This window comes from Sparus aurata, chromosome 24 (genome assembly GCF_900880675.1).
Source record: "Sparus aurata chromosome 24, fSpaAur1.1, whole genome shotgun sequence".
NCBI classification, from domain to species: domain Eukaryota; kingdom Metazoa; phylum Chordata; class Actinopteri; order Spariformes; family Sparidae; genus Sparus; species Sparus aurata.
In genome coordinates this window covers 2,813,391-2,831,261 of record NC_044210.1, presented here as the reverse complement: position 1 = coordinate 2,831,261, position 17,871 = coordinate 2,813,391, and the positions used below count along the sequence as shown (strand labels likewise).

General features: G+C 40.7%; 2 protein-coding genes across 5 annotated transcripts; one reads left to right on the top strand and one right to left on the bottom strand.

The window, feature by feature from the left end:
- Positions 1-386: 386 nt before the first annotated feature.
- hsf2bp (heat shock transcription factor 2 binding protein) lies at positions 387-7,135 on the bottom strand. Of its 3 annotated transcripts, none has more exons than XM_030409901.1 (10): positions 6,999-7,135; positions 6,755-6,863; positions 5,745-5,880; positions 5,402-5,505; positions 5,141-5,290; positions 4,594-4,738; positions 4,282-4,399; positions 3,543-3,646; positions 2,777-2,976; positions 387-629 (listed from the first exon to the last, which is right to left on the bottom strand). In XM_030409901.1, the coding sequence occupies exons 2-10, from the start codon at positions 6,812-6,814 to the stop codon at positions 600-602; spliced, it is 1,047 nt and encodes a 348-aa protein (XP_030265761.1). In that variant the 5' UTR covers positions 6,815-6,863; positions 6,999-7,135; the 3' UTR covers positions 387-599. The 3 variants fall into 3 exon arrangements, with proteins under 3 accessions (XP_030265761.1, XP_030265760.1, XP_030265758.1); XM_030409900.1 differs by having other exon boundaries at positions 6,992-7,130; XM_030409898.1 differs by lacking the exon at positions 6,999-7,135 and having other exon boundaries at positions 6,667-6,761.
- LOC115577094 (ankyrin repeat domain-containing protein 10-like) lies at positions 7,070-17,835 on the top strand. 2 transcript variants are annotated; one of them, XM_030409896.1, is made up of 6 exons: positions 7,070-7,442; positions 8,462-8,614; positions 9,384-9,475; positions 14,556-14,782; positions 15,901-15,981; positions 16,104-17,835. In XM_030409896.1, exons 1-6 carry the CDS (start codon positions 7,077-7,079, stop codon positions 16,508-16,510), a joined length of 1,326 nt encoding a protein of 441 aa, XP_030265756.1. In that variant the 5' UTR covers positions 7,070-7,076; the 3' UTR covers positions 16,511-17,835. The 2 variants fall into 2 exon arrangements, with proteins under 2 accessions (XP_030265756.1, XP_030265757.1); XM_030409897.1 differs by having other exon boundaries at positions 7,072-7,442; positions 16,107-17,835.
- The last annotated feature ends 36 nt before the right edge of the window (positions 17,836-17,871 follow it).

Genomic DNA, 17,871 nt, shown 5'->3' with positions numbered 1-17,871 from the left:
GTCTTATAGGTCTGGAAACTCCATGGTCAGTAGGTGGTCACATATTAGACATTTCTTTAAAATTACCCCCAAATTACCACAATAATTGCCTCAAAATCTTTTTTAAAAATGACCCCTACACTATTTAATAATAATATTCTGCTTTTTTCCATCAAGCAGCTTATAAACTGCTGTTTATTTCTTTAACATATTTCTAGATACTTGCAGTGGGTTTCTGCTTAATTTTAGCTGGTCATGACAATTCTAACCAGTTTCTGTCTGATTCTTCTCTCTGTCTATTGTGACTATTATATGCCAAGATTCTCAGGCAAATTCCTTCAATGTTGAAAACCTTCTTGGCAAATTGATTATGATACTGACTAAAGTAAAACAGACAGACAGTGCTCTGAAAGTGTACAAACATCTTTAATGCACTTTACAAAGCACTTTAATGTGTCTTTTACAAACCTGTATTATCATATTAACTTTAGGGAGGAAACAAACTAATCATTACACAAATAATGTGAACAAATCTGAGGGCTCAAACGTTTAGGAGGTCAAATGTGAAAAGAAGAACGTTAACAGAGGTGGAGCACTGGAGTGGAGATCCTGTATCCACATCAGATGCTGCTGGTTTTACATCCCTGACCCTGCAAACACACAAGCATTGTATATTCAATCACACTCACACTGTCAAAACAATTTTCAGCTTACAATATTCAAAATTAATATTTGTTGTCTGATTTTTCTAAATGAAAAACAAAAGTATTAAGCTCTAAGGACTGGCCACAAGTATCACACTTTGCAGTCCTGACAAAAAGCCTTTTCCCCTCCTTTAAAAAAATGTGATTATCTTATTGGCTCTTCAATGTTCGAGCCTCGCTGTGCAGAATGATGCCTGTGCCTGGTAGTTGTTCATAATCACCTGCTGAAGGGGGAGGGTTCTTTCTGCTCACATTAAATCTTAGTTAAACACCTGGATGTACCAGCAGGAATTCTGATATAACAACTAGTTAGGACCAAACCGGTGTCAAATAAGCCCCTTATTTAAGTGTGATGTGGACACTGGAAGCCTTCAGGTCAGAGACACTAAGAATGGACTTTTCAGCGAATTGGGAGAGACCGTGTAGTTAAACTTGAAATTAACAATATTTACATATTCATGTTGTCCTGATTTTCCAAGGAACCTGTAACTAAGGCAGCTAAATGGAATTCAGCCTACATCGTTTTATTATTATCTCCCCCGAAGGAGTTATATTTTCACCCATGTTCATTTGTTGGTTGATTTGTCAGCAGGAATACACAAAAACTACTGAACACAATAAGAGGTAAATCCATTCTGACTGTCTTCAACATTTCAAGATAGGCCATTCTAAGAGTTTTCAATTTAAAAACATTAAACATTACAAAAACAACTATCATTCTCCATCTGCAGTGCCTTGCTTTGTTGTAATCTATAATAATCTTGTTTTCACATGGCAACTTTAAGATAGGATAAAACATTTAGTATAACCTCTACCTCAATCCTCTCTGATGTAGTGGTGCTTACAGGTCAGATTGGCAGTAATGTGACCAAAAAAAAGATCCATTGAATCTGAATTTGAGATAATATAATACTTTTTAAGACCTTTCATTAGAAAAACTTTATTAAATCTTTGTAAGGTCCCTTGACCAGCCTGCTCTCAGACAAATAGGTCAGCCACAGCCTTACAGGACCTTTGTAAGGACGGAGGATTTATCAGCGTCTGTTGATTGCTTTACCGTTTTACTAGAGATTACACCTTTCACTCATCTCCTTATGGCACACTGTCAAGACTAGATTTATTTCTTATCCGTCACTGTCACTTCCTCTGCAGTAGCTTCCACTAAAACATACTGATATCTGACCATGCCCCTGTATTTCTCAGCATTCTCCCCCATAAAATAACAGCGTGGGATCATTTTTTAGGATTATTCTGATTCATGATTCCTGAAAATGGAAATTCCACAAATTCAAGGAATGTGTTTGATTAAACAGATCAGGGATAACATCTCATATCCTCCCATCCCTACTTTTAAGAACACCTGGTTGTTACGATATCATTCTGATAACCATGTTGGTTATTATACTTTCAAAATGCTACATAATAAGCTATACTAGCTTCCTCCACACAAGGGCTCACCTACTGTTGTAACAGTGGAATCACGAGTCCATAACACTAGGTCTGTACTTTGGGTGACTTCATAAAATGTACTGCTAAGGAAGAAAATCAACAGAGCAGACACACACGGGGAGAGGGAACCAGAAAGAACATGAGCAACACAACACTTTCTGTCCAAAGCACCACACAATATTTCTATGCTTGCCCATTCAGACACTAACACACTCCTTGAACAAGGACACTTCTACATCCAGACTGGAGTAGCAGGGGATCGAAGCATTGGCCCTCTGATTAGTCAACAACCCTTTTTACCTCCTGAGCCACAGGAGGTAGAGTCTTGTGTGATCAGTGCCACTAATTGAATGCACACTAATGAATTCTAAATTCAACAGTGTGCAAGATTGAAGGATGGCCCACAGGCAGCTGCACAGGTTACTGGCAATTCCCTTTTATTACTGGCACTGCAGCAAAATACAACATGTGGGGATGAAGAAAAATGAAGCCCTCCTTCTCGTTAAAAGAACTTTGCTCATGCTGCATCACAGTTGGACCACTGTCTGTGTATTCTAACGCAGGTAAACAAACGTACTCTCCTGCATGGAAAATGAATGAAGTGAAGTGGCTGCATGTGTCAAGACATATTGTAACTGTGGTACCTGTTGGAAGGACTGCAGGTCCTCCAGGGTCTGCTGGGCAGCTAGTCTCAAGCTGGGCTGCACTGTGGTGGTGAGTCGGCTGACACGAGCCTGGAGGTCCGGATCAAGCAGAGAAGAACCCAGCAGGAGCAACACATCCTCCTCCAACAACACTGACTGCAGGAGACGCAAAGTGTGCAGACACACCTCCCAGTCTCCATCTGTCAGACAAACAGAGAGTGTGAAGCTGATACCTAGACACTGATCTACAGTGGACATAATACGCATAGTTTCCATCCATAATAACAATATGAGTTGTGATAAGTTAAATTCAGTGAATCTTCATGTACACCTCCAATTCCAAAGAGCTGAGACACTTTGTGCAACATAAACAAAAGACAGTGTGAACATTTGCTAATTCTTTTTGACATATGCTCAGTTGAAATCAGTGCAAAGACATTCCATTAAATGTTTTACCACATAACTGTAGTCATTTTTCTGCTACAGGTGTAAAATAGGACTGGAACTCAAAAACCACTGCATATATCAGCATCAGCATTGTTAATTGGCCACAATAAGTTATAAAATGTAAGCATATTGGATGGAAATATTTGCCCCCAACTGTTTATCACAACCTTTCATTGTTTTACACAGACGTATTTTACCATAGATAGCTAATGTAACATCGGCGTGCGTGTGTGTGTGTGTGTGTGTGTGTGTGTCTTGAAATTTGTGACAAAGTCGAGTTGTTCTAAATGCATCTTGTGTCTCCTGATGGTCTCCCTACCATCCAGCAGAGTCCAGATGAGAGGCAGGAGTCCTGGATTTTCACTGATGTACTTCAGCCCTTTAACACTGATGCTGACATTATACAGAGCCATCAGCATCAACCTGCAGCAAACATGAGCACAGTCAGTATACTTAAACACTTACGTGTCCTACAGAAGCACAACACTGACACCTCCTGCCCACATCTAAATACTAGCATGCATGACAGAATCTACCTGCATAGGTTCATTCATTTGAGATTTGTATAATCAGTAAACAGCGGATGAACACATAAATAAACACACATAAATGCTGGCTGGTCATATGCCTTTACTCTGGTTAAATGAGCTTTTGTGTCCAACACTGTTGGACAATTACAGTTATGATGTTTTAATTTCAGACATCAGGTCATTAAAGGAACATTTTACCTTGAAATAACAGCTTCAAAATCAATTTGATTAAAATAAATTAGCTCAAGGGTCTACACATTTCAGGTCAAGGTTACAAACTAACTAAGTCAAATAATACAATATAAATACGTTTTAAGTAATGTGAACGACTAAAACTGAAAATAATGTTGCGTGCAGAAGATCTAGTCTTGTCAATTTATGATGATTTATGGATCAGATGATAAGATAAGATGCAACTTGATGTTCAGTATTTGGTTAAATCTACATTTCTATATCTCAGAATGTGTTCAGACTAACAATGAAAATACAAATAGATTGTGTTACGCATTCTACCACAGCTCCACGTACACTTTCAGTTTGGGAAAGACACCGGGCTTCATCAGCTCCAGAAGTTTCATCAGAGTGTCCAGTAGAACATGAGCTGAGCTGGATAGGAAGTCCCGCCCACAAGTTACCGCTGCTATGTCTGATTGATGACAGGAGGTATTCTACAGCTGACATCAATGACTTTAAATTGTTGACACATTTAATAGGCTCAATTGTATGAAAGTTACTGATGCACAGAATACTCTCTTGATAGACCAACATAAAAGTGGTGCGAAATATAAATCTTCAAGTGTGTGTGAATACACCAATGTGATATGGAAGCTGTGAACTCACTCGTAATAGTTCCAGCCAAAGCCAGCACAAACTGGTGCTCCTGGGAGGTGTGGTCCTCAGTTTGAGTTTTCACATCCTCATCCAGGGACCTGACAAAGCTCTCCAGGGTCTGAGCAGCTACTGACAGGAAAGACTGCAGCTTCCCCTGCACCACACACACACACACACACACACACACACACACACACACACGGTAAAACTCGAATACAATCATATCAGTGTGCATCCTGGTCCGTCCATCCAGTCACATTCCGACCTCCTTAAACATCCATTTTTCTGTGAACCTACCTACCTATCAACCTGCCCGTCTACTTGCCTGTGTGCCTGCCAACTGTTCTGCATGTAAGCTTGTAAGATATGTAAGATATTCTGCTTCCTCCCGTGTCATCTGCTTTTCTGTCCAACACCTGTTGCCCAGCATAACTAGCTGTGCCCAAATGATGTCAATATTTTATATGACACTTTGAGAGTTTACAATCAAGCATGAGTGTCATTTGGACTATTTAAGAAACACACACACACAGACAGCCTTGTGCAGATGACTCACATCAGCCAGCCACTGTGAGACTGTGTGCTCCCTGGCAGAGCTACTCCATAGCAGGCTACAGGTTGCAGATCCCAAACCAGAGCAGAAGTCTGCCTGCTGCTGCAGCTGTGTTCCGCTCTGCCATAGCTGCTCACGTAACAGCAGCTTCTCCTACACACATGAAGGATAATCTTTCAATGTTATTCCCGTTGTTGAGTTCATTGAAGGAGGAAAAGCTATCTGCATGGCTCTACGGCTCTCTTCTTGCCTGTCCTCACTCACCTCTCTCTCTTTCTGACATTCGGTCTGCACTGCATCCAGTCTGGCCTGAAGATGCAGACACTGCTGTTGCAACTGCTCCTGTTCCTGCACAAGGTGCTCCTTCACTACACATGCACACACATAACCTCATCACATGTCACTGGACACAGGGGTCGGGTGAGAAAGGGTGAACTGATGATAACAAGATGAACAAGAATAAAAATCCAGCTCCACTGGTCGTGAAATAAATCAACTCAGTAGACAGCAACATATCAGGGTGACCCTAAATCACAGCCTCTCAGCAAACTGGTCAAAAACCTTTAAGTGTTTTCTGTCACAAGTTTAATTTTAAATGGAAGCATACTTGTCTGAGCTGCTTGAGCTTTGTGTAGCATTTTAATCAGGTCTCCATTTAGGACTCTGGGCAGAAACTCCCTCAGCTGCATGACTTCTGTGGTCAACTTCTCCAGATCTCTTTTCCTCACTCTGACAAAAGCATCCTGAAAGAAAAAAGATACATGTCATTGCTCCTAGTTATGAAATTCTCAGAAAATGTATGTTTTCATTTAGTTAAGACTAGGTCATAGTAAAGACAAGTTATTCACAAAGCATCTTAGCCCTTGAGAGAGCTCCTAACATGAAACATGAAAAAAGAAAGAAATAGAAAATGCAAATGCAAAATGCAGTTTCTATTGCAACCTCGCAGGAGCAGAGTGATCACACGATGACAACACGTTCATACACTGATGCAGTTTGGGGTTCAGTATCTTGCCAGGGATTCGAACCAGCCAGACAAAGTCTTCACTGCTGTAGCTCCTGAGCTACAGCAGTGAAGACTTTGTCTGGCTGGTTCGAATCCCTGGCAAGATACTGAACCCCAAACTGCATCAGTGTATGAACGTGTGTGGGTGAACGTGAATGTGTCCAAGAAGTGCACTTGGAGTGGTCAAAAGACAGAAAAAGCGCTATAAATGGATATATAACTATATACTATATAAATGTCTACACTCGTCATTATTAAATAGATTAAGCTATAGAGATTATTCATGTTCAAGAAGTGTTTCAAAGAGACTCCGGCTTTTTTCACTCGCAAATAAATGCCTAATTTGCGTGTTAAAATGCGTTTTCACAGAACTTGTTATACAGAATGTATCTGTCAATGTAAGAAATCAACTCAAGAAGTTTCCGGGTGATGTTTAACCGGTATTTTCTAACTCTCCCTGCCATATTAGAAGCTATGAATGGGAAACTAACTGAACAATAATATTGCTTAATTTGCATTAAACCTTGTTGCTGTCTCGTAATGACAGGTCCACCTTGAGCATGTGTCTGTCAGGCTCTGTGGTGAGCAGCTGCATGTTTCTCTGCCTTTACCTTTGCTCCATGACTCAGAGGCAGAGCCCGCGATTTCCCGCCTAATAAGGAGGCTGACATCTTGTGGTCGGTGTCAAGTCGTCAACTTCTGCTGTTGTTTCTACTTTCACTGTGGAAATGTCAGCATTAATGCAGAGGTAAGGTAACATACGTGTCCCTCAAACATAGCATCAGAGAAGAATTAGTTAAACGAGCCCGAAGTTATTCTGCCCAACATAATAAGTCTTGTTATAATACCTCCGACCTCAAGAGGGCGCAACGGTGGATGTTCTTCCTGAGCGGTGGTTAGCCAAAACCGAGTAAAAAAGGAGTTCTCTGCCTGATGCGCTCTCAGTCTCCCTGCCAGACTCCAGGCCGGGTTTTGCGAATATCCAGTCGGGGATGCTGGCTTATCCCCTCTTCCTTTGTGTTTGAACCTTTAAAGTCTGCTGTGTGTTGGACCGGGAAAACTGGAGATAACGTTTGTGTCTGCAACTTTTATAGTTCACTCATGTCTGTGCGACTCGAACCCGGTTTATCCCGCGACGAGGAGTTTATGAGCCGGTTTCCAATACACCGCGCCTGTCGGGATGGAGATGTTGGAGCTCTGGTTTCTCTGTTACAGCAGCTCTCGAATCAGGCGCAGCTGACAGTTGAAGACTCCTGCTACGGATGGGCTCCCATACACTGGGCTGCTCACTACGGACAGGTACGGCTAGGGATTAAGTTACTAGCTAGATTAAGAGATTTAGCCACCAAGTAAAGCCATTAGTCTTAATGGTGTTTGGTATTTTGCGGAGATATTAATCCAGCATTATGTACAGTGACGTTATACGACAGATAAAATCCAGCATTATATACAGTGACGGCAGATAACTTGAATGAGTTGCGGTAAACTTGAGTCAGGGCTTCTCTGACTATTGTCATGATACTTTTTAGCCATAACATGTCGGTGGAACGAAGCGACGACCATGAACCTTTTCAGAAGGCTGATATTTCGCTCCAAAAAAGTGTTGCTAGTGGAGTCTAACCACCCGCCATCTGTGTTGTACATAACGTTACAGTTACAGTGTTGTTACAGCTAAATAAAGTTGTGTCGCTTGAAAAAAAAAAATGAATAAATAGATAACGTAACGCTAGCAGCACTTCTATTGGTTCCAGTGGAGCCAATGGCTATTCGGGCGCCAAACAAGCGCTAAGAAAAAAAAATGACAATGTAGCCAATCACATCATGGTAGGGCGGGACTAAGCGGGACTGGGTTGGGGGGAGAGTAACGCCCTGGTTTATGATGATAATGTAAACATTCAAGTTTTCAGTCCATGCCAACATGAGTCAGCGTCCTCACAGCTTCCACCTAAGAAATAACTTCAGCACAACCATATGTTACATCGTGAAACATGTTTCTGTATGAAAACGTGCCCCAATCATTCCTGGAAATTCTGCAGTAAGTTAGGATGAAGGCACAGTTAGGTGTCAGTTGTCTGATGACACTTTTCACTGAGGGTTGCTTTAATACCTCAAAGGATGAATATGAAAGCCACGAGTTACTTGTAAAAACACATAACTCTAAACCGGGCACATTTTATATTAAAATCAGCTAAAAATGTTATTTCAAAGTGCACACCAGGAGGAACCAGTCCAATCTATGAACAGCACATTGTGTTTGTGATTCTTTGCTTACAGCTGTTCTGTTCTCTGTATGTGTTTATGTGTTTCCTTGCATGCAGCTGGAGTGTGTGGTGCGCTTGGTGCAGCTGGGTTGTGAGGTGAACACCGCGACTAGCCGCTTCAACCAGACACCAACACACACGGCAGCATTTGGAGGACATCCTCAGTGTCTGGTGTGGCTGACTCAGGCTGGAGCTGACGTCGACAGGCAGGTCAGTCTGCCACCTTCAGCAGCACTGTAGCCAGATGTAACACTGAGCGATTATCTCTAAAATGTGTCACATCTGATCTGTCATATTTGAATCCAGAGATGGGTGGAAATGTGGATGAATCAAGTCTTTAGACAAGCCTGCTGGAGTACTGGATATATATATGTTTTTTTTTTGCAATTAAACATTAATAATAAATAGAACAAATAATTTACAATAGACTAATAATTTTCAAAATAGCTCAATTTTAAATAAATACAGATGACAAATGTTAAATCAGTGTGCACAAAGGGGATTTAGTGATCTCCTGTATCTCTCAGTTCGACATCTTGCGGTGGTCTGTTTGTTTGAGCTTCTTGTCAGATGGCAAGCTGAGCTCCTCCTTAAGGAGAGTTAGCCTGATACTGAGGTTGGACTTAAGCAGCTTTCTGGCAAAGCCAAGACACAGTGCAGCCTGCAGCTGAAGTGTCAAATAAACATACTGATAGGAAAAGTGCTCTGTCTCGCTTAAATGTAGTTGAATAGAAGTATAAGGTGGCAGAAATATTAAAGTATGATTACATGAAATTCGACTTTAGTACTGTTCTAGAGTAAATGTATTGTGTTACTTTCCACCAGTGGCAGGTTTGATGCAGTAACATGCAGTGGATTAACTTAAAATGAATAACGCTGGATATCATTGAGAATATATTTTGTCTTTGCTCTCTATAGACATGAAACAGAACGTTTATTACATTACATATGTATATTATAACCTGTATTGTGTCTTCAGGATTTTCTAGGTGAGGCTCCCATCCACAAGGCAGCTCGTTCAGGTAGCTTGGAGTGTATCCAGGTGCTGTTGATAGCAGGTGCCAAATCACAGTAAGTATCCTACTGTCCGACCCCTGTGCTGCACCCCAGCGCACAGCGCTGTCATGCTGAGTGTGAAGCACAGCAGCAGCTACACATCTCCCAGCTCAAGTCCTCCTTTGTCACTAGGCCAAAATCCTCTCACCAGGCTTGGTAATGATAATCACAGCCTCCCACTCTGTTTATTGTGCATAGTGGGATCAGCAATGTAAAGGTGACAACAGCATGGGTCATATGCACTTCATTTGATTCTTTGAAGGAGTAATTTGTAAGATATGGCCAGACTTTTAGTTTAAGACATCGAAAAAATTAACTATCAACAGAGTGTGAATGAAAAACAGTGTTGATGTTACATAAGATGTCTATGTACTGTGTTGCAGAGATGTCTATGGAAGTTAGCATGCCAACCAGCTAGCACCAGCTAGAAAAAACAACATGTCCAATTGAGAATATTATTCATCATGGCTTATTAATTATTAGTTCAACATCTTCTCCATGTAGTCTGATGAGGTATATCATCTGCTACTTTCTGCTGTTTTCAGTGCATTTGTGATGACAAACATGACACAAGAGAAAATAAAATCTCTTTGGAGCTACCCTCTAATTCTGGCCATATTTTATAAATTACACCTTAAAACTCTGAAATATTTCCTAACATTGTAGAAGCTCTGCTGCTGTGGTGTATTTTCTGTAGTCGTTAACTCTCAGCGTGTTCACATCAGCTGTTTGGGAGAGAACAGGCCTTGCTGGTTATGTTACATCTGTCTTATGGTCATCGACAGTTTGGTACGCATGTTTCATAATGACTATAACCGTTAAAAGACATGGCAAGTGGAGAAAAAAATCACGTCCAGATTTAGTTAGAGTCCATCACGTTCACAATAGCCTGTATTTCCTACCAGCTTACTGTTGAGTGGATGTTTTGAAACTGAAAAAATTGGTTGAGGTAAAATGTCAGTAGCAAGCTGAGAGAAGATTTGAGGATTTGAACAGATGCTTGAGAACTTTGGAGTATCTATCTTTAAATAGAAAGATATTCAATGGAAAATGTCTCTTCCAAAGTCTGTATTATCCTGAGATACTCTATCAGAGAATCATCAGGATTACATTTTATACTCTGCAAGTCAAAAGTCTTCAAGTCTTGGGATAATTTTAGGGTTGTTTTGATTTACTGTGTTTGCCTTTTTTTTTGCCAGAGAACAATCTGTGTTATCTTAAATGAATATTGTTCATCGCGTTACAAGTAAAGAAACAAACTGCTGAATTCCGAAGATTAACATCTTGATCATCGCACAAAATGACATGCCCTTAAAATAGATGTTATATAATCTGACACAGACTGACACCAAGATTTTATTAGACCATCTCACACAGTGTGACATGACACATTCCTGTAAGTGTGAACAGACTTGTATTCTGTTTTATGTAAAGCACTGACATCTTTCCCCGAGAGTTTCTTGAAAAAGGGAAACTGCACTGAGAACATGTGGATTTATCTCACCCCGCTGACAGAACTAACTCAATCTGTAATACGGTAAATGACTTGACAAGATGTTTTTGTAGTGTACAAAAACATACTTCAATTAATAAACTCTTCCCAAATTCCAGGAATTGCTGTAGAAGAATAGTCCAGATGTTACATCGGCAGTTCTCTTCCAAACCAGCTGATGTGATGGATATGTCAATTAATTTATTTGTGTCTTTAAATTTTGGACAACGGTTGCACCGGTAAAATGCTCTGAAATGTAAAATGATAGAGATAGTCTAACAGAATGTTGACTAAATGCAAAAGTGGAAAAGCTCATGTGTTTCTATTTATGTGTTGTACACTGACAAATAGAATACATTTATAGACATTTAGTGTGTTTATCGAAATTCCCAATGAATCTAAGAATTCTATTGCTAACTACTTTACAAAATATTTCAATTGTTTCTGATTATTTAACACCATAAAACCAATAGGATTTTGTGCAGTTTGGTGTAAAAGTGATTTGTTATAAAAAAAAAAAAAAACAATTCAGGTAGCACTTCAAATTACCTCAATAATCACCTCAAAATGTATTGAAAATGTCCCCAGCATGATAAATAATAAGATGTTCTTATTTTCTATAAGATGTCAATAAATATCTGGTACTTTCGTTTATAAATTTCCAGAAAACTTTGACCAGGTCTCTGCTTAACTTCTGTTGATCATGCCATTTTAATTTCCAACTAGTTTCTGTCTAACTTCAATTTAGTGGCCTGCTGAGGGGAAGTTAGACAGAAACTGTCAGCAGAGGTAAAGCAGAAACCAATTGGAAGTTTCCTGGAAATGTACCAGTTATTTATTAACTGCTTGGTGGAAAATAGCTGAATAATATGATTAAATAACGTTGGCTTATTGTCATTACATTTTAGGTAATTATTGTGGTAATTGAGGGGCAAAGTAAGGATAAATATCTAATATTTTACTTACCGCATACTAACCATGACACTTCTGGACCTGTAAAATGCAGCATTACCAAATTCTAGTATTTAAAATGAGAAAAAATAACAAAATGCATAGAAATTAAAAATATGATTACAACATAGAAATCAATCAATCAGATTGCTTTGATTGATTTGAACTTCAGTAAATACATCATGAGCTTTTCAGCTTAATGGAGTTTCACGGCAGCAGTGAAACTTGTGTTTCTAACAAATGTTTAGTTCTGAACTCCATATTTAGATGTGCTTTTGGATCATATGCTATATTATGTAAAGAAGAGATAACCATGAGACACCCTGCACATTCTGATGTTTTGCAGCTATTCAGTTTGAACACGATTTTCTTGAGTAATCCCAGAAAGAGGGAGCAGTCCAATAGGCACTGCAGAATCTGCCACATGTGCATCATCGAGCATCTTACAGTTGTTCAAACTGGCGAGGTATTTCCTGCAGTGATTGCTTTCAATTCTGAGAGAGCACTGATGATAATAGTGATGTCTAGACCTGCATGTTTAGCCTCCAACTAACTGATTTCTTACATCATGCTGAAGGATTTTTGTGCTGCAGTAGAAGGCAAGGCGAAGAGTAGACGATGAATAGATAATTGTGAAGAATGAAGGATTTGAATAACCTTTGTGGTCATTTCTTCAGGGTTCCTACACAGGCCTGCACAGTCTGGGAAGTGTTGTTTCAACAGTTTCTGCTGCAGACTCACATGTTCTGAGATTCAGGACTCTTGCTGGAGATAATAACGAATAAAACATAAAACAAAACTAAACTAATAAAAGCATTCAAACATATTGTACGGAAAATGTGACAAAAGATCCCAACTCAGAACTTCACATACTAGTTTTTGTCGAGCTGTCATCTGCATCTCAGTCTTCATCAGCAAGTCTCACTGGCTCAGGTGCTCTCTTGTCTTGACCTTATTGTGGTCGTTAAATTACAGCTAGTCATACAGTGTGTGGAGCGTATCACGTGAGGACTGATCCATTGCGGTGAAAGCTCTGAGATGTGGTTAAAGGCTCAAAAAAGCTTCAATTAAGTTATTTACTTTTTTGTCACTCAAACAGAACACAAGGTCAACATAGGAAATGGAAGATTGAAAGTGAAACTGTGCAGGAATACCAGTGTCTAATACTGTTGCACCAGACAAAATACATGTATCAATAAATTGCTGGAATTGATATATTGGCTAATACTAGCTCATTACAGACACAACATATAGCAGCATGTATGTTAGTTGATAGGCCTTAAGTATGGACAGAAAATACCAGGGTTGTGTTTAGAGCTAAGAACCATGTCACAGAGGGATGTAATAACTAAACCCCTCTAAATAGCTAAGTTATCCTAAAGAAACAGGTTTAAGATAACATCAGTCAGTTGCAACTAAAGCATCATGTATGTTAGCACTCAAAAGTTATGATCACAGAGTGCCATGAGCCAGAACGTCCAATATCATCACGGTAATATATTGATGTTGTGTATAGGTTAGCTAATAAGTAATCAGATATTAAGTAAAAAATAATCAATATTGCTGATAAATTGGTATCAGATTGTCTTAACCCTCAAATCTCAATTTTGGTCAGCCCAGCCCCAGTGCCAAAATTTGACAAAAATGCTACTGCTCATTTAATTTTGTCTGGTATTGAGGGAGATACAGAAGAGGTAGACCTAAAGAGACCCAACTAACATTTCAGTAAATGTGACATTAAGACTGTTTAAGCTGTAGATCGATGTGAAATAGATCTTCTGTTGTTAGCTTTAAATCATTATTATTATTTTTTTTTATCTTTTGAATTTTACCAGCCAGTAAGATTTTATCGATTTAGCTTAATGAATGCGTTGCAGGGGGAGATTGTCCAGACCCAACAACATTTAGGAAATGTTTCCCTGTTGGTGAGAGCTTCATTTGATTGTTTGTTGGCTCTTCTGGTCCCTGAAGATGGGTGGGGTTGGGTGCTGACTAGGGGACCGACCCATATGGCTTTTTGATGGCCGATACAGATACAATCAAGGACACTGAAAACCGATATTTGGGGTCGATATTTATTTGCAGTAACAATGAAAATCTTTGTGTTAACATTTCAAACAAACAGTGATGGAATGAACCAAAGTACAATTTACTCAAGTACTCTTCATCAGTACAATTTCAGGTATTTTACTTGGGTATTTTGGGCCAGGGCTGATAATCAGTTACCCCTAGCACTGCACTGACCAATTTACATTGCTACTACTCAGTACAGATTCACATTAGATCAATCAGTGCTAAATATAGAGAGAAAGAGCAACACTACATTACCCTTGCACCAAGTCTCAGCAAGTCAGGACAACACTCTCATCAACACACTCATTTGTAATACAAAGCCAGGGCCAGGGCATGAAGTGCCATCTAAAACATCTGTCAGCATATTCCATCAGTTCTTATAGTGTAGTGAACACAACCCAACCCTGCTGATGGGTCCTGATGAGCTCTCCCTGCAATCTTAAAGCCCTCTTACGTTCAGGCTTTTCTTTGATAGTTCAGCCTTAAGTCAGTCATTGATCAGAGCAGGATGCAGTCAGACTGTTACACTGTCTAACTGGAAGTAGTCAGTTTGTCTCAGCCTGCCATCTTCTGGTTCAGTTTAAGGAACGCCAGTGGACAGACAGCAGCGGACCTGGCCCACGCTCACGGCTTCCAGGACTGTTTCCGCTTCATCTCCAAAACCCAGAAGCAACCGCAGCTCAGTGGACATGTCAATGGAGTACAGAATGGAAATGGAGTCCCATGTGGTCAGGACCTGCTCAGCAGGAAGAGGCTGCTGACTGCCACGGACACTGGGCACATGAAGAAAGCCAGGAGAGCTGAGAGTAAGACATGGTGTTTTTTCTAAGCATTTTTCTGTCTTGTATAAAAAATTTGCCAAGAGGGTGGATGGGGGCTGGAGGTGGGATTTAGGGGGTGCTATAAGAGGACTGGCCAGTCCACTGAGGTGGACATCCTGGCAAGACAGATGTTCTGAGCAGATCTGAAGGGAGACCAGGAGGCCGGGCCGAAGGGTGGAGCAACTCTGGATTAAGGCCTGGACGCTCGCAAAGCAGCTCTGGAGGCTGGCAACGAAACCGGACTGCCTTGGACATGGGGCAGGAGGATGACTAGATTAGCAGAGCAGCTCTGGAAGTGGAGACCACTCCGCGAGCCAGCAGCGAGGCAGGGGGTCAGGAACGGCAACTGGCGCCAGAATATTTGACTGTAGTTAGGGCAGGTCACTGAACAGGCGTCTGGTGTCTGGAACTCAGGACCAGCTTCAGCAGCAAACAGTGACAGAGGATCGTAAACGTGCCCCTGTCCCAACATGTAGCAGGCATCAAACTCAGAATGAGTGTATTTACAAAACTGAGTTTGAACATGACATATGTTGTCTTTCTGCTGCGTTCAATTAAATGTAGGTTAAAGGAATTTCATATCATTGCTGTTGTTATTAACATTTCACTACCTTTTTAGGAGGTCAGGGTTGTTTTTCAGCTTCATCATTCATACGTCTGTGTAGATACTGAATGTGTGTCCCAGTAGGCACGCACACATGCAAACTCAAAGCAATGCAGTTTAGCTCCTAGCGTACATCACATTTTGGATATGATGCTATTCATCATACTCTCAGCTGCCCATATGAAGTTTCAGTGGCATCCTGTGGTGAGGTGGCAAATTCCAAACAACTAAATACCTCGTCTCACCCTCTCCTACAGTGACCTCTAAAATCACTAAAGACCCTCTTTAGAGACTGTTTTTAATTTGTCAGTTTTAAATAATATTCAAATACAACCTACTTAGTATTTATGTAATCAAAATCTGATATAATTTCCTGTAATTGTTTGACTAATGTTAAAACAATTGAAACAAAAATCCCATTGAAGATATGGACTAAGGACAGTGGGTGATGTGAGTTATAATCAGAGTTCTGTATCATTCTCCCTGTCTCCTGCTGCAGATGTGTTGGTGCAGATGCAGAGCTGTGGAGCTGATGATTCGGAGAATATGAACATGGAGGCTACACAGGACCTCAGCTCAGGTGAGACTGAACTTTTGTGCTGATAAAATAAAGTGTTATGTCGAAAATATTAAAAGAATGATTAAGCAGAGTGTCGCATGATCTGTTCTCTAAGAAATTAACTTTCACACTTTGCTTTTAAGCAGAATGTTTTAAAGCAGATGACACCAAAGCCGCCACCAACGGCCATCATCACGTACTGCCTTACGCTGACCACGATGACCCTGAAGCCAGAAGCCTCTCCTCACCGTCCTCCTCTCCTGCCAATCAGCAGGCAGCAGCGCCAGCTCAGCACTCCTTTGGCGACATGTGTGGCTCACTGCATCTAACCGGCAGTCCCAGCAGCTGTGTGTCCCACCGGCCGGCCTGGTGGGGGCTGATGGGAGCAGACTGCAGGGACTTCCTGCATTACGGACACTACCATGGCTTTGGAGACACGGCGGAGGAGCTGAGTGACAGCAGCTGCCGCGACTACAGCAGCAGTAACCAGGCTGAGCACAGATACAAGCAGGCTGTGGCCAGCACCATCCACCTGTACCACGGCTCGTAAAGACCTCCCAACCAGCCTGCTGCAGACCGAGGACAATTGCTCTCTGAGACGCTTTCTCTTTACTTGCTTCAAAGAACAATCTGTTGTTTCGGGAAATTAATAGTTTGCTGCCAAATCCAGAGTCACTACGACAGACAGCCAGGACACATTTAATCCAGTTTGATTAAACAACCATCAGTTTCTAACGGTTACGAAACAGTGTGATTTTAATACTGATGCCTCAATATGACCTAAATAAGCAAAGATTGGATATTTCTATACTATAGAATATACTTGCTGGATCAGTTATCAGGGAGTACTCAAGTCTGTGGGCTCATCCAGTACCACATGAAAAAAAAAAGAACCTGCTAATTTTATTCTAAAGTGTAGTGGGGGCTATTTTGCAAACAACAGATCCAGAACCTAATCCAGAACTACAGTATCTCTGTACTGGAGGGGCCAAATTTAAACACTGATGTGTATAGACAAACAATAATGTTCATAGTGGCAGATGGATTAGCTTTTAGCTGTCCAGATGAATATAATTCTGAGTAACGCAGCACTTTTCTCAAAATGCCAGAATGCTCCTTTCAGGCTACAGTATTTTGGATTTATGTTAAATTGGGGTCAGATTTATGACTTCTTGGCTCAGAAACATCCTGGCTGCTCATATTGCATTGTAAAAGACTGTTTTGCCATCATAATAACAAACATAATTTCAATTTCTCTAAAATGATCAGCTGGAGGTGTGGCTTGATGACGATCTGTCAGTGTGACAGGCCAGCGTCCCGTTACTTTCCTAAACTCCCTTGGTCACCTTGGAATGTCCATTCATCCTCCCCAAGGTGGAATGTAGAGAAACAGTTTTCTTCCTCTCTGTTGGTCTACTGCCGGCTGGTTTTGCACTTTCTAAATGCCGTCAGGCTGCATTTTATGATGTGTTTGCGTGGACAGTAGTACAGGTGTGTGTTGGCCCGATCTGCCGTCCTTTAGCGGGGAAGAGCAACTGCATTAGCAGTGAATACGCCTTGTTAACCCTGTGCTACCAAAGGGAATATGTTGTGGGTTTGTGTTGCTTATAATTGAAATCCTGTTATTTATATTGTAGAGCAGACGAGTGTCCTTATTCAGAGCTGTACTGTAATTTTATAGCATACTGTAGGCTTTATGGGAATCTTTTCAGAGTATTGTAACATTAATACGGTGTGCTGAACACATGCTGCCTCTTTTTGTATAGCTGTGTGGGAATGTTCACTGTGTGCCAAAAACTGACAACTGTTTTTATACTTGTTCTGGTTTTTGCCTCTTTTACAATTAAAACACGTTTTGCAATTTTGTAAAAATGATGAGGTTTTTTTGTTTTGTTTTTTAATCAAACCTTT